This window comes from Phaseolus vulgaris, chromosome 1 (genome assembly GCF_000499845.2).
Source record: "Phaseolus vulgaris cultivar G19833 chromosome 1, P. vulgaris v2.0, whole genome shotgun sequence".
Taxonomy (NCBI): Eukaryota; Viridiplantae; Streptophyta; class Magnoliopsida; order Fabales; family Fabaceae; genus Phaseolus; species Phaseolus vulgaris.
Genome location: NC_023759.2, coordinates 41,571,156 through 41,595,168, shown reverse-complemented (window position 1 = coordinate 41,595,168; position 24,013 = coordinate 41,571,156). Strand labels below are relative to the sequence as shown.

Sequence of the window (24,013 nt, the reverse complement as noted above, 5' to 3'; positions counted from 1 at the left end):
ACCTACTCTATAGTTAAATAATATATTTTTCTTTATGTAGGCTTAACCAACACTACCTTGTAAATTTGTGTCCCAATGAAGGTCGTCTCTAATGCATAGCCACCAAAAGACTAGCTTCCATTTATATTGGGACACAACCCACATTAACCCCATGTAGCGTCTCTCTTTTGCTCTTTGCATCGCTCTTTTGGAGACTCTACCATCATTATTTCTTGTAGTGTACTTAGTGTGAGCTTTTTTGTTTTCTGGATAACCCTTAGTTGATGTTGGTTTATTTAGTACATGGCACACAACAATTTTAATACTTTATATTTTGGTTATATAGGATTTTGATTAGGGTCTAGATAAGCTAAATACACCTTTTGTATAAGGGTACCCTTATTAGGATTGAAGTACTCCTATAACACATAAAATCTTTAACCACTACACCAAACAAATATTTTGGTCATATTATGATATAATAATATTAATATTATTATTTAATAATATTAATAATAATAATAACTATAATATTAATACTAATGTAATTACTTGTAATTATATACAAACTTTAATCCATACATAATTACCTACGGATTTTGATCTATATGTAATTATCTACAGATAAATCTATAGGTAACAATGTAATATCCGTAGGTAACAATTTTTCGCCCCAGCCTGCCAAAGTTACCTACGGTTTTTTCTCACCAAACTATTTTGTTATTATATACAAAAAAAATCGTAAGTAAGTCCCAATTTACATACGGATCCAAATTCGTAGGTAAATATTAGTAGGTAACAAAAAATTTCTTGTAGTGACTATAAATATATGTAGACTCTAGAGTATTACTTCTATTTGAATGTTATACATAGTTATGATATAGATTGTTAAGAATGAAATGGTGAAAACACTTACTATGATTGATTGATGAATACAATATATTTTATTAAAGGTTAAATATATTTTTCATCATTGTACTTTCACGCGAAATTAATTTTCGTCCTTATTCCAAATTTTAGACCTCGTGGGTACTTGTAGTAAGGAAATTATTGGAAATCATTGCTAGTTTTTTTTTACGTGACACAAATTTTCAGTGTGAACTAGGATATTAAAATATTTCATGTTAACTCATCGATGATGTGGATGTTATAATATTATATAATACAGTCCATTTTAAAATCCGTTTATTAAAAACACTTATAAAAACTCATTCCAATAATTTCTTTACTACAAATACCAGAAGGTCTAAAGTTTGATTATGGACAAAAATCAATTTTACTTTATAATAGAGGGATGAAAAACATATTTAACCATTTTATTAAAGATGTTAAGGAGTATTACTTTTGATGACTATATATGTGTATGTGAACGTGGAAGATTCTAATGATACACTAACTCACATAGACAAAGATATTATATAGTAAAAGTTAATGTTTCTAATTAAGTTGATGTAGGGTGAATAAATTACTAGACAAACTAAGTTTTTTTTTAATCAATAACAAAAAAATAATATAAATGGGAGTGTAAGGTACTCCAACCCATGTATAAAAAACCTCAATTCAAAAGAGATGAGGGTGCCAAAAAATATAATAACCAACTCATAGCTAGATTTTACTATACAAACTAGGTATTACTAAAGAATATTAGTCTGTTCAAATTTAATACTACTTTTATAAAAGAATTCACTAATCATATACTTTTTATGGGAATAAAATGTATGGCATTTGGTAAATTATATATATATATATATATATATCAACAAGAAAATAATAAAGAGTATTTTAAGGATACTCTAATTTTTATACAATAGATCCTAACAATATCATCTACTTTTACATATCTAACTTAATAAAAAATTAAAAATGAATAACTTCTCTATCATAACTTGCAAATCTAATATTTCATAAGGACATTACATGACATTCAAAATGTTAGCTCTGCATTCCAAATAAAAAATTCTAAAAAAAAAAACCATACAAAAATACAAACCACAAATAAGTTCTTAAACCACTACCTTTGAATTTTAACAAGAATCCTTTCCGTGATTCTTCTATTAGGAGATCAATCTAAAAAATTTCATCATACAAACACTGCACATCTTTATATGTCCCTTTTGATTTTTGTTGATTTTTTTTATCAAAATAAATAAATAAATAAATATTTTAAAAATATTTCAACTCTTATAAAAAAAAATAACTCATATCATTTCACCCATCCACCTAATATACTATCCCAAGACATGAAAATGATGAAACTCATAACCCATGTGCCACCGTCTATAAAGTTACTACAAACCAGCTCAAAAATAAAACTATAATACAGAGTCCAAACACTCTAACAACAAGCACAGATTCAGCAGAATAATAGATTAATGGTTGAAACCATAAAGCATCTTAGGAGATGAGATATTAGCATAGCACCATGGTACAATCCATGCTACAGAAGAATACTGCCGCAAAAGTCAAGAATATTGGCGAAGCAATTTTAATGCTCAAAAATACTGCAGAATTTTGCAAACTTCCAGAGCTGCTCTAACAGAACTTGAGATAAAGAACATTGCAACACCTTACGTAAAGCTTGATTGTAGATTGGCTCAGAGGAATGTGAGGTTTCTGTTTGATGTTATAATTATGATCATAAATGATGAGTGATGGAGGAAGTATGTATTCTCAAATGTTTATATAATTTTGATTAATTATTTTGTTCATGTTTTTGGAGTATGTAATATATAGATGAAATAGATATGCGTGTGAGGAGTTTATGTGTAATCTGTATGTTTTAATAAAGTTAATGGATTTGGAGTCTTACATTTTATACAATTTTTGGAGTGGATAGATATTTAAAATGTATCCTTTTATCACCTCTTGAAGAGGAAGAAGAAAAAAAAAAGTTATGTGTGAAATGTTAGAAATAATCTATTCAAATATTTTGATACTCGTACATTGTGATAGAAAAAGAGAATAGATAAAGAAGTGATAATTATGTGTTAAACATAATTTAAACTTTAGTAATTTTCTAAGATAATCGTCTAAGTCAAAGATATATAGTTATAGTGTTTTAAAATTCTTTTTAAGCTGTAAAATTTATTTAATTATTTGAGTAACTTTATAGAGTTCTTGTTGAATTATTTACTATATTGATTTATAAAATTTAAAACTTGAAAAATCTTATACAATTAAATCAAGTTCCGTGTCATTTGAACTGATAATTAGGAAAAATCACTTTAAGGTTAGGACATGACATAAAATATATTAACTAAAAACTTGACATAAAGAAACTTGTTATGTATCATGCACTCATTTATTTATTTTAGTTGAAATATGTTAACAAGTTGTATATAGTAAGTTATCTTAAACCCAATGCTGAAACTCAAACCCCACCCCCAAAATTTCTCCAATCACTGTAATAAAAAATAGCATGAACTTGGCATGAACAACAATACAGAACACAAACGTGTTAATCGACCATAGGTAGGAGATATGTTTTCGTCAAACAACTTTGAAAAGAAGTACATTTGACATATATGTTTTAACCATGTGAGAAAAAGGTTGAAGAATGAAACGGAATCTTCCATCTTTTCATGTTTAAAGACACTAATCAGACCTTTCTCTATGCTAAATCTATTATTATATGTGATCAACACCCAATGAAAGTGCATCCCATGAAAAATCAAAACACTAAGAAAAAAGTGCACGTGGTTGATGCAAACATACATAACTTTTGCACGAGATTAAAGTAAAATAAAGAGGCAGAGATCAAGGCACACACAGAGGTTCAGTTCAGATCTTGCTTTGTCTCTCCCATTTTGCTTCTTTATTTCTGTAGGTAGTCACTTCAACAGTGATATGAGTGGAGGGTTACTGATATGATTCTTTCATTATTTCTAACGTATTTCACTGTGTGTTAGTTATTTGTCGGTACTATAATTGATTGACATTGAAATGTGTGGCGTAGGAGTCAATAACTATAGGGCCAGATAAATAAATAAAAAGATTCCTCACTCCACATCGCAGATATGGTTTGCTTTGTTCTCTTTTTGATGTTTCTCTCTTCATCTGTGTTCATAAGGCATATATATGGTTACTGCTTAACCCACCTACCTAGCTTTCAGCTGATAAAGACTACGCAAATAGCCTAAGAAACATAAATAATTGAGGCTATGAGGTCCATAATTGAGAGATGATTTGAATCTAAGATCATTTTTTAATAATTTCTAAGATAATAATCTCTTAAAGGAAATTGTGTTCCAACCTAAATTGGTGTGACAAGATGCAAGAGTTATCAGTTAGATTGGTCCACCATTAGGTAACACTAAACTTAGGGAAACAAGGTAGACACGAGACTTAATAGTAGTAATACGTATAATGATGTTTGTTGTTGCTGCTATTAGCATAAACAACGTGTGCAGTTCTGCCAAATTGAATAATTCCAATGAATTTATCCACTTTAAACTCCTTGGCATCCTCTTTTGTTGTTGTATTCTAATTAATCTTCTCCATGTATATAGTCACCACCACTCAACCCTATCACCAATTTCAAATTAAATTATATTGCAATCATGTGTCATGCTATAGTATATATTGGGGATGATTATTGTAGGACAAAAGCACACATGTGTTATATTGGCTAATAAATTATATTATAAAAAAATTATTAAATAAAATTAATTTATGAATAAAAAATAATAATTATTATGTTGACTAAGTTAGATATTATTTAATAAACTATTATTGATATGTAAAGTTTTTTTTTTAATAATAAAAATTTATAAAGTGGTTTCTAAATTGATATTTAACATTATCTATCCATGTTTCCTATATTAAACTAAAATTAATTTAAATGTAAATTAAAAAATAAAAAATATAGAACATCAATGTAAGATAATTCATATAAATTTACTAACGCGTAAATTAATTTTAACTCATAATCGAAAATTATTTGTTGTTGATAACTCTATTGTTGCAAGTAATTATATAGAAGTTGAATCAGGATCTTAGGTTGATATTTTTGTTAATATAATTCATTGTCTACTTATAATTTGCAACCTTTTGAAGGATCATTTCAACTCAAATTTTATATATATATATATATATATATATATATATATAATGCAACGCCTTCTAAATTTGTTGTTGCCAAACAAGTTGCTCTATTTATTATTATGATTTAGTCTTGCAAATTGTTTTGAATCTGTTTCCGTTGATGATCAACCAGACTCAAGAGTTATGTTCAATTATTTTGGCAATGAATATAGTTGAATCTATCTCAAATGGTATTTTCTTACAAGAAGCTCATTTGATCGCTAAATTTTGGGTTGAAAAATGGATAAAGATGAATTATTAAGCGAAGAAGATGAATTATTAAGCGAAGAAGATGAACCACTACAAACCTATAGGAGATTGAGACGTCTTTCTAAAGTCGGAGTAAGAGTAAAAAAAAAAAACTCCAAAGCAAGTCAATCCAAGAAAAGTAATAATAGTTATGTTTCTAATTATCACATGGTTTTATTACTTATGTTGAATGCAAACAGGTCAGTATGATTAAATTTCAATTATTAAGTCTTTTGTATTGTTTATGGGGCTTCTTTTTAGATAACTTTTTTTTTGTTTTCTTTCTTGTCTCATTTTTTCTTTTTCGATTTTAACTCTCATTGTACTCTTGAGATTTTCTTCAATTTTTATTTTTTTTCATGAATTTGATCTGCTTTTTCATGGTTATTTATTTTCTTTTTTTTATGCTATTTTTCATGTGATTACACATATTGTCTAGCGTAAGTTTTATAAATAAATAAAAACTAATTTTAATTTAGAAAAAAAATATATTTTATTTTTCTCTTATTTTTCACCTAAAAGTTCTTATTGAGAAGCTTGTCTAGATAGGTTCTACGTATAAGTTAATTTGACACGTTTAAAATATTTTCTTCATAAACATAAAAAAAAAATAAGAAAAATTATATTAGTTTCATTTTAAATTAAAATTAGTTTATGTAAAAGTTGATTCATAAAGGTTATTGTTTTCGAAAAGGGTTGGGGCCTAGAGAACGATTGAAACTACTCATATGCTTTCTTGGTTGGTTGGTCAGTTTGCACTTACGTTTATCTCCAAGCAAGCTTCTTCCTCCCCTCTACTCGTTCCACTCCTCGGCCTTCACGTAGTCCCGACTCGGATAGTACCTGCAGAAGGCAGTCTGACGCTCAAGTCAGATTTAGTATTCGGCACTCGGTATTCTGAGTATTGTATAATGACGTACCTGATTCTTGGAATAGGTGTTATTTATATTATTTTGGTGACCCTTTCTTATTGGACCAAATTAGAGAGTTGGATCATGTTTAAAAATACATTACCTAGCTTCACTAATTCTACTTAAGCGTAATTGGTCGTAAGGTGTCGGTCAGTGTAACGACCGAGTTCCAAGCCATGGTGTCGGTCGTGCAGACCCTACCGATACAGTTATTTTCGTATTGACTTTTCAAAAATTTAACTTTTAACTCACGTGTAAATCAATTTTAGTTAATTCCATACTTTCTTTAAAAAAAATCTAAATATTTAGCAGAAGTTTCTTCAAACACAACCCTTAATCATTTGGTTAAAACAATTAACATTATCAATAAGGGCTTGAAAACTTAAGAATACAAAATATGTTTATTCATTCCCAAAAACCTAAAACTATTACCTAATAAGCTAGATCAGATTTGAAAATTGAGCATGTAGACATGTCCTAAAACCAAGTTTGAGAAAGCATAATTAAAGAAAGAAATTAACCCAATCCTGGTGAAGAAACTTTGTGTCTTGCCCCACGAAACAGGCTTTTACTACTGTCCAAGATCTGTCGGTTAATAAAGTCTATGGGCAATTATTTTTTGTACCTTCATTATTTCTTTTTGTACTTTTAGGAATGTTGGAAAAGACGTAAAATATCTATATTTCATATTTTTATATTGCAAAATTTGAAAACATGTTAAAAATTACATAATCTGATATGTATTTTTAGTTTTAGAGATTTATTTTGCATTGCGTAATCTACTCTGTATTTCTAAATTATCTAATCTAGATCTTCTTTTATTTTGATCTAATCTTTAAGTTCGTATTTATTTTCTTTTCTTTTATTTTAGTCCAATTGAAGCATGAACCTCACATATTATTCAAGATATCATAAAAATATTTAATTAATTATAAAATAAAATAAAAAAGTAGAAAAACTTGAAGATTTAATTGAAATAATATTTAAAAAAAATAAAGGAATCGAAACAGATTGAGAAATGGGCAAGGCAAAATTATATTCAAGTCTGTTGTTTTCTGTACGTGAAAGGGAAGTGTCAATGTCAAATGGAATTAAGTGCAAGTGAAAAAGGAAAATGTTAGAGATGACTACATTATTTTATGGAGTTCTTTTGGGCCTATTAGGAGTATTACATTTTAGGGTCTTTCTTTTTGTATTTCTACATTTTTCTTATTGCACCTCTATATTAAAATATTAAAATTATTTTTAATAGTTTTGGGTGATTTTAGAATAAGGAATCCGTAAATAAAAGGTATTTCTAGAATAGGAGTTTCATAAGTAAAAGGTGTTTCTAGAATAGAAAATTTGGAAGACAAAAAATCATTCTAAAATATTTTTTCTAAAACACATTTTTTCTATTTACGGAATGGTATATCCAAAATTCATAAAATGTATGTTTCAGAAATATTTCAGAAAAAATAATCTGAAAGTCATTTTTAAAAGTGGTAAAACAGTATTTTCCGAAAATATGGGAGTGCAAGAAGAAACACCTAACATTTTATTGTAGGTTTAATTTGGTATCTCAAAAAAAATTTAAAGGAAAATTACTTTATGCACCACCTGATTAAATTTGAACCTTACCCGATTTTGTTGTGAAGAAAAAATGACTTTAAATATGAAAGGAGGTGTGAATCAAAAATACTTATGGAACCCTTCTCCAAAACATGTTTCCGGGATTGGATTTTCAGACATTTTTTTTTTAATTTTAAAAATTCTTTTCTTGAACACGTTTCTAGATTTTTTTTTCTAATTTTTTTTTTATAATATATTTTTTCATTTTGGAATTCTTTTTCCATAATAAGATTTTTTATATTTGAACTCTATTCTGAAATTTCATTTCTAAAATATAATAATCTATTTTTAATTTTCTTATATTCTGAATTTCAAATTTTCAATTTTGGAATGAAGTGTATTTTTGGAAATTTCAGAAAAGATGGGGTGTAGGTCACAATTTGTTAGGTGGAGGTATAATTTTCATTTTTAAGTTTTTAATTATTCTAATTATTCTCACTTACAATAAATTCTGTCAGTCATTTGTTAAATATTTTTTACGAAAAAATGTTGAACGTTGGATTCAAACCTACACTCATACTCCCGGGATTGTAAAATAATCATGGGCCAACTCTATTTACTATAACTTATATGAAAATTCTATTAAAAACACACATCTATCATTTTATAATAAATAATATAGCATTATAAAATTACAATAATTTAATTTTTGTAAATTATAAATATATAGTTATATTTAAATAGTTCATAATAATTTATTTGAAGTTATTTATGAATAGCAATTAAGAGACAAATTCAAATTGTTATTATCATTATCTACTTACATATATGATGTTAATATATATTTTAATTTCAGCATTTTTAATATACGTTTATATAAGCTATTTTAAAAATGATAAATGTATAATTAAAATTTAAAGTGTATTATAATCTCCCTCTAAATATAAGTATTATATTTTGTAGTATTTTTTTGGTAAGTATATTTTTAACATATACGAATCTAATAGGCAGATAGATAATAGTGTGATGATTAGAGGTTTGGGTGTACCTAAGTTAAATTTTCAGTGCTATCGGTGTAAAAATATATATATATATATATAAATAATTGAACATATTTAAATGTTATGAATAAATTTGAAATGTTAATTGTTATCTAACATTTGTTCGATAAGGAGTTTTAATAAATATGTGAGAAATTGATATTTAGAAAAATATCTTAATAATTTTATATGCGAATAATCGATATAAATGAATTTTATATGGACATCAATATCAATCAAAGATAGAATATTATTATGCTTTTCAAAATACAAAAGAGTGAGAAGGATGAACCTCAATCCCAATTTTTCCACTTAAATCAAACAACCATTTAATTTGTTTTATTTACATTCTTGCAATCATACATAACAAACTTCCAACAAACTTTATTATATTGTTTTCTATTTAGTGAATCTTATACTTGAGAATTCAACGATTTCTTTTGGATTCAATAGTCGTCCTTAGGGACAAATTTATTACTTCTGACACAATACATTTGTTGTAAAATAGTCATCACTTGTGTTTTTCATTTGTGCCTTCACCGACCTTGTCCTCCAACTCCTCTCTTCCACCCTAGTCGAACACACAACCACCACCATTAGAGCCTAACAATGTCGGATTATAGTGGAGTTAGATTGTAATCTCAATGTGAAATTTGGTTGCAAATAAGGGTTTAGTCACCTTTATGGAAATGGTTTTACCCAACTACAACCCTCTATATGTCGTCACCCCTCTTCCAACAACTGAACAAATTTATCTTTTAGCTGAAACAACAAGTTGAAGAACCAGAACAAGTTGAAGCGAGAAGCCAATTGTGCTATTAAGTGGGGGATGAACTTGGCTTCCTTCTATGTTCCACAAATCAAAAGCATCTTTAAGTTTTCAGTCACTTTTTTCATTTCCCATTTTACCCTCTTCCTTTTTCTTAGTGCCGATTCCCAAAGTTATCATGCTCAAAACCTTGTCTGCTTTCTTTTGGGTTGTTCCCTTGCACCAAGTTGCATTTGAAGCACTTGTTGAAGCTGGAGGAAGCTTCTTCCCTACCAAGGCTTGATGTGTGTTTGATGAAGAAAATGGCTTGAGTGCTTTGAAGATTGTAATAGGTTTTTAGATTCATTTGTAATTAGGCTTGTAAGTGTGTATGATTGCCTTTTGCTGTGTAACCTATCCTAGATGCCTAACCAAGTCTAGATCAAGCACATGATGTGGTTAAATGGTTTTGAAAAGTCTTTTAAAATGTTTTTAACAATTTTAAAACAGTGCACAAATAAATCTGTTTTATGGAGAAAGAATCTGTTTATTTCTTCTCTGTTAAAAGGCTTTTCTAAATTTCTGTTAGGGCACCAAGGGAAAGCTCAGTTCGTTATTTCAGTTAAGCTGAGCTGGCCTGTGTGTTATACTTTAATCTGTTTTACTGTGAAAGAACAGGTTTATTCTTTGGTCTGCTGAAAGGTTTTTCACAAGTTAGTTAGGGCACCAAAGGTACCACTCAGACAGTTATTTCTGTTAAGCTGAGTTGGCAGTTTTCACAAAAATAAATCTGTTAAGTTCAAAACTGAATCTGTTGTTTTCTTAACTGCTTTTCAACTGTTTTTTGAAAAGAAGTTAGAAACTGTTTTCTATATAAAGAAAAGTCTCTCTCACATGAATTAGTGCTGAGGAATTACGCTTTTGACAAAGATCAAACAATTTCCATGTGAGAAGAAGGATTGAAAGAGTTTTTGAAAGGTTTTCCAAAGAGATTTTCAAGTGTGCTTGTTCTAGGAAACCTTGAATCTTGGTGAAGGTGCTGGTGCAGTTCTGCAGCAAATTGAACTACTGGTTTTGAGTTCTTGCATCTTCTTTTCAGGTGTAATCTTTCCTTTATTCTGTTTTGTAAAGGTGTAAGTGTTAGTCACTCCTTGATAGGGTTTCTTGGAGTGCAAGGTGTGCTGAAATAGGGTTTTTCAGCATTGTGTGTGTTGTTCTTGTAGTGTTCAAGAACTGCTGGTTTTGTAAGTGATTGGTAATATTTTAGTGAATTCCACCTTGGGGTAAGGTGAGACTGGATGTAGCTCTGTATGAGTGAACAAGTATAAAAACGTGTGTATCTTGTATTCTCATCCCTGCACTCTTTTCTGGTTTTTGCTTAATTCTGTCAAGAACTAAATCTGTTCTTTTTAAATTGAATCTGTTAATTCTGGGTTAAGTGAAAACTGTTCTTACTGATTTGTTAAAGTTTTCTGATCATAAACAAGGTTGCTGCATATAATGGTTTAAGTGAATTGTAAACAAACTGATCATTCATTAAAACCTGAGAAAGGATCATACTTCTTGAAATCTTGTGTTGTGTAACTTTTGATTGATTTCTAAGCATAGCTATATCCTTCATCCTCACAATATTAAGCTGATCTGGTTCTGTTATATTTCTTGTTGAACACAACTTTACATTGAACAAAATTTAAATTGTGCCAAGACTGCTCTGAAGAATCAATCTGTTTCATGTAAAAACAATCTGTTCTTTTTGCCTCTGGAATACTGAAAAATTGTGTGTTCTTGCGAAAATTTTATAAGCTCAATTCACCCCTCCCCTCTTGAACTTAGACACTAATAGACCCAACAGCACTTGCTTGTTCAAGTGTTTTTTTTTCCTTTGTACCATATTCATGATAGTGGAAACATGGTACTAATGGAATATCTTATTTATTTATTTATTAGGTGGTATAAATGTTAATGTGGATTAGTTCATTGTTGAAGAGAAAGTGTTTGTTGTTTTGTCACAGAGGTTAGGACCTAATGTTCATGAAGGAATGTAGAGGCAATTCAATTATATTGGTAATTAATTACTTCCAAAGCATTTCAATTATATTGGGTTCAATGCATTTATTAGGTTCCTATATCGTTTCAATCCCGCCTGATGGAAAATGATCTTCTTCTTGTAGAATTTTTTGCGATTTCTTCTTTGAATGGAAGATAAAGGAGAGTTGAGGAGCAGAAGCATTCTTAGAAACTTTAGAGGAGTTTTGATGATTTGAAATGAAGTTAGAAATTTGTGAGAGTGAGAGGTGAGACTAACTCACTAAGAAAGAGTATATACTAAGTCTTGAATATCTAGGGAGAACTTGAGAACAAGTAGAATGGAAAAAAAATGGGAAGCATTTCATTACTAATTATAAGTTAATTTACATGTATTCTACCCACTTATTTATAGTGTAATGGGCTGAACATTTTGGAGTCAAAATTTGAAAATTCAAAATAAAACTCTTCAATGATAAGATTCTATGTGGAGTCATGCTTTTCATGTGAAGCTCACACCTTCTATGTCAAATCCCCTCCACTCCTAGGCTCCCATGTGGATGTCCATGTGCTCATTGTCAAGGTATATATGTTTCGCTCCATACCCAACCCTAGACGGTACAAGGTCACATTGGGCTCAAAGAAGCCCAATTGTAACCCTAACTAGTCCTAATCTACTATTAACTTAAATATAAGACCCAAAAAAATAAACAAATGTATTACGAAGTGGACTTTAAGCCTAACTCAACCTCATAAAACCGGCTCATGGGGTTGAGGTTTGCACTCATTTATATACAAAGAAATGCTCTAATCTTTAGTCGATGCGGGATCTCCAACAAAATGCCCAAATCAAAAGTCCTAATCTATTATATACAAATTTGGAATGGGCTTGGAGATCTTCATCCTCCTTGTTTTGTGGGTGTTTATGGTTGGACGATTTTCATCATCACCTTTCAAGGACAAATAGAATATCCCAAAATGTCAGGTAAAAGTGATGAAAATTGATTGGAAAACTTAAACTCATTGCAAAATTTCCCAAAGATTGGGACGATAATGCTTTTAAGAGAAAAAAAATTCATGAAACACTCCAATGAATCTATTTCTCATCTATTTGGAAGTTTAGTCAAAATGAGACACATCTCATAATCAAGCTCCATCCAATCCCTAATCCACTCCCTCATCTCCTTCTTCAACACAAACACAAGTAGAAGCTCCACATGAAAACTGAGTCTAACCCTAATCCTCAAATATCCACTCTCCTTAAACCACCTTAAATATTTACAGTGTCAAATGGTTATTTAAATTATCACGTTGTCACCCTCTTAGTAGTATCAACATCAATTTAATGAAAAAGATTAAACTCCACAATATTTGGATAACAATCCTATTAAACCTTATTTTTTTATATAAATAAAAAAATTATATATAAATATATTTAAATTTAGATAAGCATTTGTTAAAAATATTTCTTTATTAACTACATTCTGTTATAAATCTTTAGTCAATAAGCTACTCACCCACTTTTAAACAAACGATGTGTTTCACAATCTTCTTTTAGTTGCTTAATAAAACAAATGTGTTATATATAAATATGGATTAGAAATTAATAACAAACGAGTTGGTTGATTTGCTTTATTATGGGAAAATAATTTTTTGAAACTGAAACAACTCCTTGATAACTTGTTTGAAAGAGTAATATAACAATTAAATATACAAAAATTTGTTGGTATATAAACATAATTTTTTCATCATGTTAATTGTAGATAATTGTGGGTTAAAAAACATGGAGAAAACAAATCATTAAAACTAGGGTACTCTCCATGATTACGTGATTGCATTGATTCACAACAAATGTTTATTTAACAACCCACTTTAAAAGTATAATAATATATATTAAAATTTTAATAAAAGAAATATTGTTAAAATACTATTAGTATATTACTCATAGACGTAATAAAATAAATATTGTTAAAATATTATTATTCAAGTGAATGTTCCTTTTATTTAATGGATGTTAAAGTATTCATTCACGGTAAAAACATTTCAGGCACTACTATTTAACAAAAATTGAACAGTAGAACTTACGAAAGCATTGAAGTTCTCTTTTTGCGCAGTTCACATGAAACGCATGAACAGTGTATTCACTCTTTCCATTCTGTGAGTTGACAATCCCTTGTTACCAATTTATTAGTATTCATTTAATAGAAACGTTGTAATGCTCAGTTTTAGGGTTTGATAATCCGCAGTCTTTGGGTTCGGGCAAGATGGGGAGAGAGGACTCCAGATCCTATGCATTTTTAATTTTCACTCTCAACTTCATAAATCATTAATCATTCAACCAATTAATCATTGATCATTCAAGCAATTCCTCTGGGTAACTTTGTCTTTCTCAATTCATAACTTTTTTTTGTTTTAATTTTTGCTGGCTGCATTGCTACTTTGTCTCTTCAGTTCAATTTTCACCGTTCATTTGTTGCAGGAATCTGGTTTTGGGGGCAATCTCTGCATTTCGACATTTTGGGTACGTAACAAAATTTGTACATTGTTTTGAATGCTTCTTAGTTTTAAGCTTTTACTTCAGTTTTCCGTATTTCTCATTCACTGTGTTTCTGCGCACGTGTTTTACGCTTTGAGGGTTCTCTTTGAAATCCATGTTTATGACGATTTATGTAAGGATTTTTGGAAATAGGTCAAAAACAAAAATGACTCCAATCTTGATGTTTCATTCTGTGCATATCATATCATAGAAGGTAGAATTAGAAAAGGTGGAGAGGGGCTGAAAATGATGGGTTTTGACTTTCTCATCTTGGATATTCACTGAGACAGTAGAATATGGAGAGGATCGGAAAGCATTATACTTTCTTCTTACTTGGTAGGGTTGAACATTATCTTGGAAATTCATAATTAGAATAACCTACCCCTCATTTTCAGCTCAATTTCAGTGGGCGTACATCATTTGGTTCCGCACTTTCCTTTTTTCTAAGCGAGTGATTTCCAAACCCTTCCAATTCTTCTATGACTTCATTTACTACCTTCTCATATACTTATCATTAGTAATTTGCATAAATAATAATTTGACTTCTGCAAGTGCTAATAGAAGTTAGGGAGAATAATGTTATATTATATGGTGATTTTTACTTTGCATCATCTAGTAAAAAATATAACTAAATAATATTGACGTCATTACTTTTGATATATTCTTAACTTGAAACAGTGTCTACTTTTTTTTATCATTTATTGCCATATATTATTGTTGCTTCGGTGTCTATGGTAAGATTAAGATGCACAACTTCTGTATATGATCAACACTTATGGTTGAATCTCTTCAGCTTTTGGTTTCTTTGTCCACACTTCTCTTTTCTCCATGATAGTCAAAATTGTGCACTGATTTTTAGAATTGCAGAATTCTACACTTCTGCAGTGCCTGGGCAAGTCTGTTTGCTCAGAATCATAAATGAGTATATTGGTACAATCGCTGCATATAATTGAAAACTCGGTACAATTGTAGAGTTTTTTCAATTATGCTTGGTAGGTGATGTGTCAATGTTGTTTTTTGCTCTTTTTGGGGTTCAGCAAACCTGAGCCCAAGCGTTCACTAACCCTTACACTAAGAGAAAGGAGAAAAACACTTCTTTTCGTAGTGATTGCATGTTCAACCTCTCAAGCCTTTCCCCAAACTGCTGGACGAATCCATCATGACCAGAGCTCTTCTCTGTCACGTTTGGAGTTCTTCTCGATCACATCCGGAGTTCTTCTCGATCACGTCCGGAGTTCTTCTCGGCCATGTTTGACCTGTCTCTGTTTAAGCCAATTCTGTTTTGTTCTTCTGCAACTCTGTATGTCTGGTTCTGTTCTACTTTTTCTATGACCAATTTGTTTGCTCTGTTTGTCTAGTTGGGTTGTCATTCATGTTTGTCATTTATTGACTTTCTTAAACTTATGAATCTATGATTATGAATTTACGCTTATTTAAGCATTTGATTTGTGTTAAAAAGGCTTTTTGTCTCTCTTATGTATGCTGTGTTATATGCAAATATAAGAATTTTATAAATCTTGAAGGATATGATTCCACAATTTATAATTCTTTGTTTGCCCTCCCTGAGTCTGAGTAAAATCTTGAGTTTGACACCTTGCTATTGTCTGAACTTCTCTTATCCTTCTGAAAGTTGAGTGTTTTAAATAGCTGTTGTACTGGTTTGAAGTTCAATCTGTTGAGTGATAAAGAATTCTATCGGGGTAGTAAACTGTCTGCAATGCATATTATCCCAATATTTCATTTCCTATTCAAAGAATTAATTTGTGCAAAAAATGGTTTTTTAGAAAATATTTTCTTGGCTTTTTCCTGCAGTGATGATGGAAGCGGATAATGATTGCCCCAAATATCAGGAATACAAAAATCATTCAGTTCCCCCTGGTTTTGTATCCCTCTCATCTTTCATTTTGAGAAGGGTTGGAAATGTTAAGAAAAATGACAAATCTTCGACAATCTGCATGAAGACTAAACTTGAGACGAATGGCATTAATGCTTATAGCCAGGGTCTTATGCATCGGCCGTGGATAAACATGGACATGTGCAATCACCACAAGCCTGAGGAATCTCATACAAAGCATCTTCCTATGGTTAAGTTGGGAATCTTGCATTCTTTTGGTTAGTGGTTACATTACTAATAAATCAAACTAGAAAGGCACAGTCCTAGACAAGGTTATTAAATTGAGATTCAAATTGGGAATCACCAAGCTGATTTTGAAAGTATAATCATAGTTTCTTTTGAATTGTAATATTTGGAGATAATGAAAAAGTAACTTTAAATATATCACATGATGTATATTTTAAGTGTTTAATGTAATAAATCTGAGAACAAATTACTAGTTTTAGTGACAAATGAAGTTATGAAATAATCAAATAGGATAAGTTTAGCCTTCTTTTTGAATTTCTTTTGATTTAACAATTTAAACTTATATGACTTTTCAATTTCTTTCATGAAAATTAGTGAAATGTAAAAAAAAAAATTGTTTTTTTTGTGATTCATATCAACTATACAAAATCAAGTTTATTCATCGATTAAGAGATTCAAATTCATTTGAGATCCATTTAATGATAGAATCGTATGATTTAAATTGTTTAACAATGAATACTAGAATCAAGATACCTCATGTCCTTAAGTGGTGGGTAACCTACAACAATTGGAACAAAATCTTTCTTTGAGTTCTACATAGTTATTAGGACTCATTTAGATACAGATATTGTATTTAAACTGCCTAGGCTCTTGTGTGATGAGTGTGGTGGTTGGCTCTGTGTGAGAGTAAGAGGAAAGAGAGAGGAAAACTGAATATTATTGCCTTTGAAAGGATATCTACAACAGTGTCATACAGAACCACATATATAGGTGTGAGAACTGTTACTGTTATAACAGATTAACAAAGTAACAGAAGCTGAAACGTAGACTAAGTAACACTCTGGATTGCAGGACTTGATACCAATTTTTCATATGCTTTTGTGAGCATAATCTCATGATTGGTTTCTCTTCTATGTTCTAACCATAAAGAAATTTAACGATATTGTTTTCTTTTTTCATTTTTTAGAACCTACCTTTAAATGCTGGTCGTCCAAAAGGGACCATACGTGGATGTCCTAATTGCAGTAATTGTGTGAAGGTATGTACCTTCACTTTACCTATGCACATTGGAATAGGCATGACCATGTATCCTTTATTTTTGTTTGTTTATCAAAGTCTTGAACCAGGTAACAGCAAGGTGGCATCCTGAGGATGCGATAAGAGAACCTTTGGAAGAAACTCCTATCTTCCACCCAACAGAAGAGGTACCAACCACCTAACTGTAATTGTGTGCTTTCATTGTGTCTCCTTGTGCACATCTTGATTTATGTCATCAAATGTGGATTCTTGTGATTGTTGAATCAAATGTTTGTGTGATTGTGTACATTATGAAGGAATTCAAAGACACACTTAAATATATTGCAAGCGTACGTTCCAAAGCAGAAACTTATGGAATTTGCCGAATTGTCCCTCCTACTTGCTGGAAACCACCATGCTTTCTTCAGAGAGAAAATATATGGGAAAAGTCTGAATTTGTCGCTCAGATTCAGCGGATTGATGGACACCAAGTTCAGCATACTCAAGAAATTATGGCTAGTTCACGTGAACATACAAAAACCAAGAGAAAAAGAGATGTAAAAGTAGCTTTGGGCCCTCAGCTTTGTAAAAGAAACACCAGCACTCCAAATAACCATAATGTTGAAGAATGTGATTATGAGTCTGAACCTGGTCCTAAATTCAGTCTCAAAACATTTAAGGAATATGCAGATGTATTTAAGAACCAGTACTTCAATTACAAGGATAAGAAAAAATTCATAGGTTCCAATATAAAGTTGGCTATACGTCAGCAGTGGGAACCATCTGTGGAGAATATTGAAGGTGAATATGGCCGAATTGTTCAAAATCCCACCGAAGAAATTGAGGTATATTGATGGATAAATTCAAATATGCAGTGCCTTTTCCATCTTCGGTCTTTTATACATTGTGAAAATTCTAATTGATCTTATGCTAGGTGCTTTGTTGTAAAAAATTGGAGGCTGGAGTTTTTGGAAGTGGGTTTCCGACAGTTTCTGATCCTGTGGCGGCACACGCTTACCCTGAATATGTGAAAGCTGGATGGAACTTGAATAATATGCTTTCAGATTCCCTTCTTTCGTTTGAAAGCCCTGATGTTTCATGTAACCTTGCCCCCAATATTAGTGTGGGAATGTGCTTCTCTGCAGACAACTGGGTAATACTATGCTTTATTGCCTTATATTTGCATGCAGATCACATCTTTGTTTTCAATATCTCTCATCTCCTAATAGTTTTCTGGTGGAAACTACCGACTAATATTCAAATCCCTTTTGTTTACTTCTCTATCTGATCACTTGACATAAACAGAAAGTTGAAGAACACCACTTATACTCATTATCTTACATACATTTGGGAGAACCAAAAGTGTGGTATAGCGTCCCAGGAAGATTTGCTGCTAACTTTGAAACAATTTGGAAAAAGTATCTACCAGATCTGCATGCAGGAAAGCCTCGTATGCAAGATAATATGGTGAGAATATATGATTGCTTGTTATGAACAATTTTTGTTTCTTTATAAAGTAACTGCGATGCACACCTAACATCCTTTTATTTCTCATATTTGTCTTCTGTTAACCCTTTCATTATGAATCCATGCATGCTCTTCTGACAAACATCGTATTGTTGGTCAGATGGATTTTGTTTCTGCTGGATTATTTGTATATTAATTTCACCCACCCATTTCCTGTCAATATCTCCCATCTATTACCATTTATGAACACGTTTCTCCATCCCACATGTTTATTGTCATAATTTCCTCTCTTTATATCATCTAGTGAATTTCAAAAGTTTCATTGACCATACAAAGTATTAGTCTTTTGTAGTAGCTGATTCCTAGGTTTCAAGGAAGAATAATTGTATGTTCATTTGTTTCGTCAACTGAAATTCAATAGGCCAATGGGCACTTAGAGAAGGAAGCACAGGCTTCACTCATAGGATGTATGTTTTCCCTTGCTTAAGTATAGCTTACATTATTGTAATCAACATGATATTGCAGTACCAAATGTTCTATGCAATGTCCTTGAGTTGTGGGTTTTTCCTTTTACCTTGAAAATTGTGAAGAACACTTTTTGCTAAATGTTCAACCTTTTGTTGAAACTGTTGTCATCACAATCCTTTTTTCAGAATAAAGCTCAATCTCATCTAGGCTCCAAGTCTGCCAAACCTTGTTGTTGCTGCTTGCAGTAATATTTCTTTGGCTTTGTTGAAACTTAAAATAATTGTTGCCATCAATTTATGATAGAGAAAATAGTAGTATAAAAATTTATTTTTCAACCAGTTTAGTTCAATGTGGATAAATTCCTGTCACCTCAAATATAAGGTTTATATTGTTGTTTCTAAGGGAAACACTTTTTTATGCTAATTTTTGGTTCCAGGAGATGCAATTATCATGTTCCATATTGAAGGCAGAGGGTATACCTGTATATCGTTGTGTTCAGTATCCTGGTGAATTTGTTCTTGTCTTCCCTGGGGCATATCATTCAGGATTTGATTGTGGTTTCAACTGTTCTGAAGCAATAAGTTTTGCTCCTCTTGAGTGGCTGCTTCATGGACAGAATGTAATAGAACTTTATCGTGAACAGAGGAAAAAGACATTACTTTCATATGACAAGCTTTTGTTAGGAGCTGCAAATGAAGCTGTCAGGGCCCAGTGGGAAACTGGTCTGTGCATGAAGAGCACGTCGTCCGACAGCTTAACATATAAAGGTGCCTATCAACAAAATGAGTTCTTAACAAAAGCTTTCAACGTAAGTCATTCAGCTCGAAATCCTAGTTTTTTTGGAGTTGTTTATTATCAACTTCAAATTCCATTGATCATTAACAAGTATTCAATCATTTATCTTGATAAACTGAAATGGCGGAAGAGGCACGCATTTTTCGTATTAATAATATTGGAGAGTTCTGAAGACCTTCTCTCCCTCCTTCCTTCATTTCATTTTTCTTGTTCAAATTTGGCTACATAGTTTGCTTCATTCAGGTTGTATTCATTCTTATTATATTTGTTTCCTTTGTGTAGTCTCGCATTAAGAGTGAAAGTTTGAAGAGGAAATTTCTTTCCAGTTCTTTAGTCTCACAAAGAATGGATGAAAATTTCCATGCCACTTGTAGAAGGGAATGTAGTATGTGCCTGTGTGATTTACACTTGTCTGCTGTTGGGTGTTCATGTTCAAATGACAAGTTTGCATGTCTGGATCATGCAAAACATTTCTGTTCTTGCACTTGGAGCAACAAAATTCTCTTCTACCGTTATGAAATCAGTGATCTGAATGTTCTTAGTCAAGCTTTGGATGGGAAATTAAGTGCAGTCTTTAAATGGGCCAAAGAGTATCTGGGATTAACTCTGAACTCTGCTGCCTCCGAGAGATCAAACCCACGTCCAGAAAATGTTAGCGGTTCAACCTGCCCTTCGCAAGAGTTGCATATGAAAAAATCTATATCCCAGACAGCAGCAAATGAATCAAAAGAGAAGCGACGTCAATTGCAGGAAATATTGAATTCATCAAAGAAAAAACAAAATGAAGTGATTTCAAGTTATTCCCAAAAGAAACAAAAGGAAGTGGTTCCGTTCCCATCCAAGAAGAAACAAAAGGAAGTGATTTCCCAGGTCCCGCAGACTTCTGGTGGCACTCACAGTTCTTATGACACTCATTCAGAAATTAAGACAGATTTGGTTCAGTCAAGCTTTGCAGAGGGTACGAAAAGAATCAATTCTGTTGGCACCAAAATTGATATGAAGATGGTTGGGAGCAAGAAAACAATTTCAAAGAAAGGAGAACCAAAAGCATCTAATGTTCCCTCAGTTACAAACGTACGTTACTTGTCTTTTCTAAAAGAACATGAGTTACTTGATGTTTCATCTGATAGTATGAGCGCCTCTTCATCATCAGATTCTGATGTTGCATAAATAGATTTATCAGTGTAGGAATTGAATTCGTAGTATATTGGCAATGGTTGAATAACTAAATTGCCAAATTTGATTAGGCTGCTTTTCTGTTTGTAAAAATTATATATGCTTCTGTTCAACAGAACTAGATATTAAGCTCCGATTTCTCAATAATGTCAAATATATGCTCTGCAGTTTTTAATTTCTCAGAATTAGTTTGCATGTCTGTCTTCGTTCAGCTGCATATATGAATATACAGGGTCACATTCATTCCTTGCGTTATTTTTTTGTACGTTCTTCTTCGAGTAATGTTACTCCCAACTAAGGACCAAATACCCTCGAACACTCGGACAGAAGCGAATTAACATTCTAAAATCTCCGTTCTTCGTTTCTTTTTCTGTTCAAATTAAAAAGTCAGAAATAGGGGGAAAATGTGTAAACATCAATCCATGCTGTCGCTCCATAGTTTGTTTCCTATCCTCCCCCACCACCCATTTGTTTGGCGAATTAAATTGAAAGTGTAAATAAATATATTAATCAAAACAACATCAAGGTCGAACAGGTTACATCAATAATTACGAAAACAGGTAATGTAAACATGCCCGCAATGTCGGTAGGTGTGACGTACAAAAAATAATCGAAATCCTTACGGAGCAAAAGGAGGGGCAAAAAAATGCTTCTGAATCCTATTCGAAATTATACAGTACACAAGAAATCCCACTTGAAATTGAGTGGGATTCATGCTAATCGAAGTAAAAACTAAAAAGAATGAAGCAATATATCTATTAATATAAAACACAATTCACAAGCCTGCTGAAACCAATCCATGCAAGGTCACAATCCCAATCAAAATATTCTCATCGTTTATCACAGGCAAAAACTGAACAGGCGATGGAGCTGCCTCCATCTTCTTCATCGCATCCACCGCCATAGCCTCCGGACCAATAATTCTTGGATTCCTAACATCAAGAAAACACCCTCATTGTCATATACTCGCCTCCTCAACAAAACATTAAACATGACTATTAACTTGTGCACGAAACTTGAATGCAGTATCATATGTATTATTTACACTATTCTCTGATCAGAATTGGAGTTTCCTCCTAGAATGCAAGAAGACACAGCATCTGAGTATTGCTCTTTACCTACTTATTCCTAATGAATGACATTTACTGTGATCTTTTATTCTGATTGAGTTTTTTAGGTAGTATGCACGTATATATAGACATTATGATGATGATTAAGTTACCTATTGCACATCTTCCCCACAGTGAGTTTGAAAATGGCTTCTCCACTGGCTCGGAGAGTGCGACGGAGATCACCGTCGGTGAACGTTCCGATCAGACGGTAACAGTCATCGATAACAAGGAGGCATCCGCATCCTTTACTCGTCAGTTCCACAAGCTGATCCATAATCAAATCCGATTCTCTGCATATCGGAACGTCTTCCTGTTTCTTCATCACATCCTTCACCTGCAATTCAAATTCGAATCAGACAACAACAAATTAGGGGAAAACAAAAGCAGATGCAAATGGAATAGAAAAAGGACCTTGAAGATGAGACTCTTCCCGATCTTGCCAGCGGGATGGTTCGCAGCGTACTCCTCCTTGGTGAGATTCCTCGCCTCCATGAGCGCGATGGCCACGGTGTCCCCAAAAACCATCTGAATGGCGGTGGATGTGACCGGCGCAAGGTTGAACGGACAGAGCTCTCTCTGGAGAGGCAAATGCACTGTCATGTCGCACACCGCGGCCAGCGCGTTTCCTTCGACGGAGGTGAGGGCGATGAGGAGTGCACCCTTCGCCCTCGCGCACGGCACGAGGCGGAGGAGCTCCTCCGTGGCGCCTGACTTGCTGAGGAGGACGAGCACGTCGCGGTCAGTGAGGATTCCGATGTCGCCGTGGAGCGCGTCCACCGGCGACAGGAAGGCGGAGCGGATGCCGAGCGAGACGAGCGTCTGCGAGATCTTGTGCGCAACGAAGCCGGACTTGCCGACGCCGGTGAAGAAGACGGTGCCGGAGGCGTTAAGGAGGGCGCGCGTGAAGGCCAGGGTTTGAGAGTAGTCGATGTGGTCGAAGAAGAAGTTGAGGTGGCTCTGCTGCGACTTGAACAGCTTCGTCAGGGCCCTCTCGTCAATGTGGCTGCTCTCGTCAAGGCAATCTTTGCCCACCGTCGTTGGGAATGCGTGCGCAGGAAGAGAACCCATGGCAAGGAGCTCGTGAGAAAGTTCTATTGGTTCCTTTCTGATCACAAGAAAGGAACATCAAACAAACAGGTTTTTCTCTTTCCCTTCTTCTCTTATTAATATCATACCACTGGTGATTCATTTCCCTTTGATTTACGCGGTCACAAAACCACTGTTGGTGGCGCCGTTAGTTAAAATTAAAATTAAAATCATTTCAATTTACCAATGGACCAACTAATAAGGCCCACCATCTATTCCAAGGCCCGCCTAATTACTAAACCACTTCTCTTACGGCCCACTCAATAAATTTGGAGGTATTGCTTTCGGAAAACATGCGCACTTGTCAAATATACTTATTTTATTTTTATTAAAAAATTGCTAAATGTTCTTTCTATTGTATGTTTCAATTTTTTACAAACTGATAAGAAAAGTGTGGAATGAAAGAATTTCTAAACAATTGAAAGAGAAATGAAATAATCTTTTTCAATTAATTAAATTTTTGAAAGGCTAAATCATAAATAAGTTATTAATCGCAATTTTCATCATTGATTAAAAACCTTATGAAAAAATATTATTTTTCTTTTATAAGTACCTGTGAGAAAACTTGTAGAAGCAAACCAGAGCTTATTCTGTTTTTGTGAAAACCTTTTCTACTTTTAGACAACAATTGTGATAATGGAAAAAGGCCCATGTGCTAAAAGTGTTCAACTTGCAAGATGAGTTATTCTAT

At 32.4% G+C, this 24,013-nt stretch overlaps 2 protein-coding genes across 8 annotated transcripts; one reads left to right on the top strand and one right to left on the bottom strand.

The window, feature by feature from the left end:
• The first annotated feature begins 13,635 nt into the window (after positions 1–13,635).
• Positions 13,636–21,299, top strand: LOC137814296 (putative lysine-specific demethylase JMJ16). 7 transcript variants are annotated; one of them, XM_068616943.1, is made up of 11 exons: positions 13,636–13,742; positions 13,832–13,959; positions 14,065–14,106; positions 15,934–16,205; positions 17,169–17,240; positions 17,329–17,406; positions 17,536–18,063; positions 18,153–18,371; positions 18,524–18,685; positions 19,590–19,961; positions 20,231–21,299. In XM_068616943.1, the coding sequence occupies exons 4-11, from the start codon at positions 15,936–15,938 to the stop codon at positions 21,116–21,118; spliced, it is 2,589 nt and encodes an 862-aa protein (XP_068473044.1). In that variant the 5' UTR covers positions 13,636–13,742; positions 13,832–13,959; positions 14,065–14,106; positions 15,934–15,935; the 3' UTR covers positions 21,119–21,299. The 7 variants fall into 7 exon arrangements, with proteins under 7 accessions (XP_068473044.1, XP_068473043.1, XP_068473047.1 ...); XM_068616942.1 differs by having other exon boundaries at positions 13,648–13,742; positions 13,815–13,959; XM_068616946.1 differs by having other exon boundaries at positions 13,652–13,722; positions 13,809–13,959.
• Positions 21,300–21,609: 310 nt separating this feature from the next.
• On the bottom strand, positions 21,610–23,448 carry LOC137814297 (probable arabinose 5-phosphate isomerase). Its single transcript, XM_068616947.1, has 3 exons — positions 22,648–23,448; positions 22,347–22,570; positions 21,610–22,056 (listed from the first exon to the last, which is right to left on the bottom strand). The coding sequence occupies exons 1-3, from the start codon at positions 23,302–23,304 to the stop codon at positions 21,900–21,902; spliced, it is 1,038 nt and encodes a 345-aa protein (XP_068473048.1). The 5' UTR covers positions 23,305–23,448; the 3' UTR covers positions 21,610–21,899.
• Between the last annotated feature and the right edge of the window lie 565 nt (positions 23,449–24,013).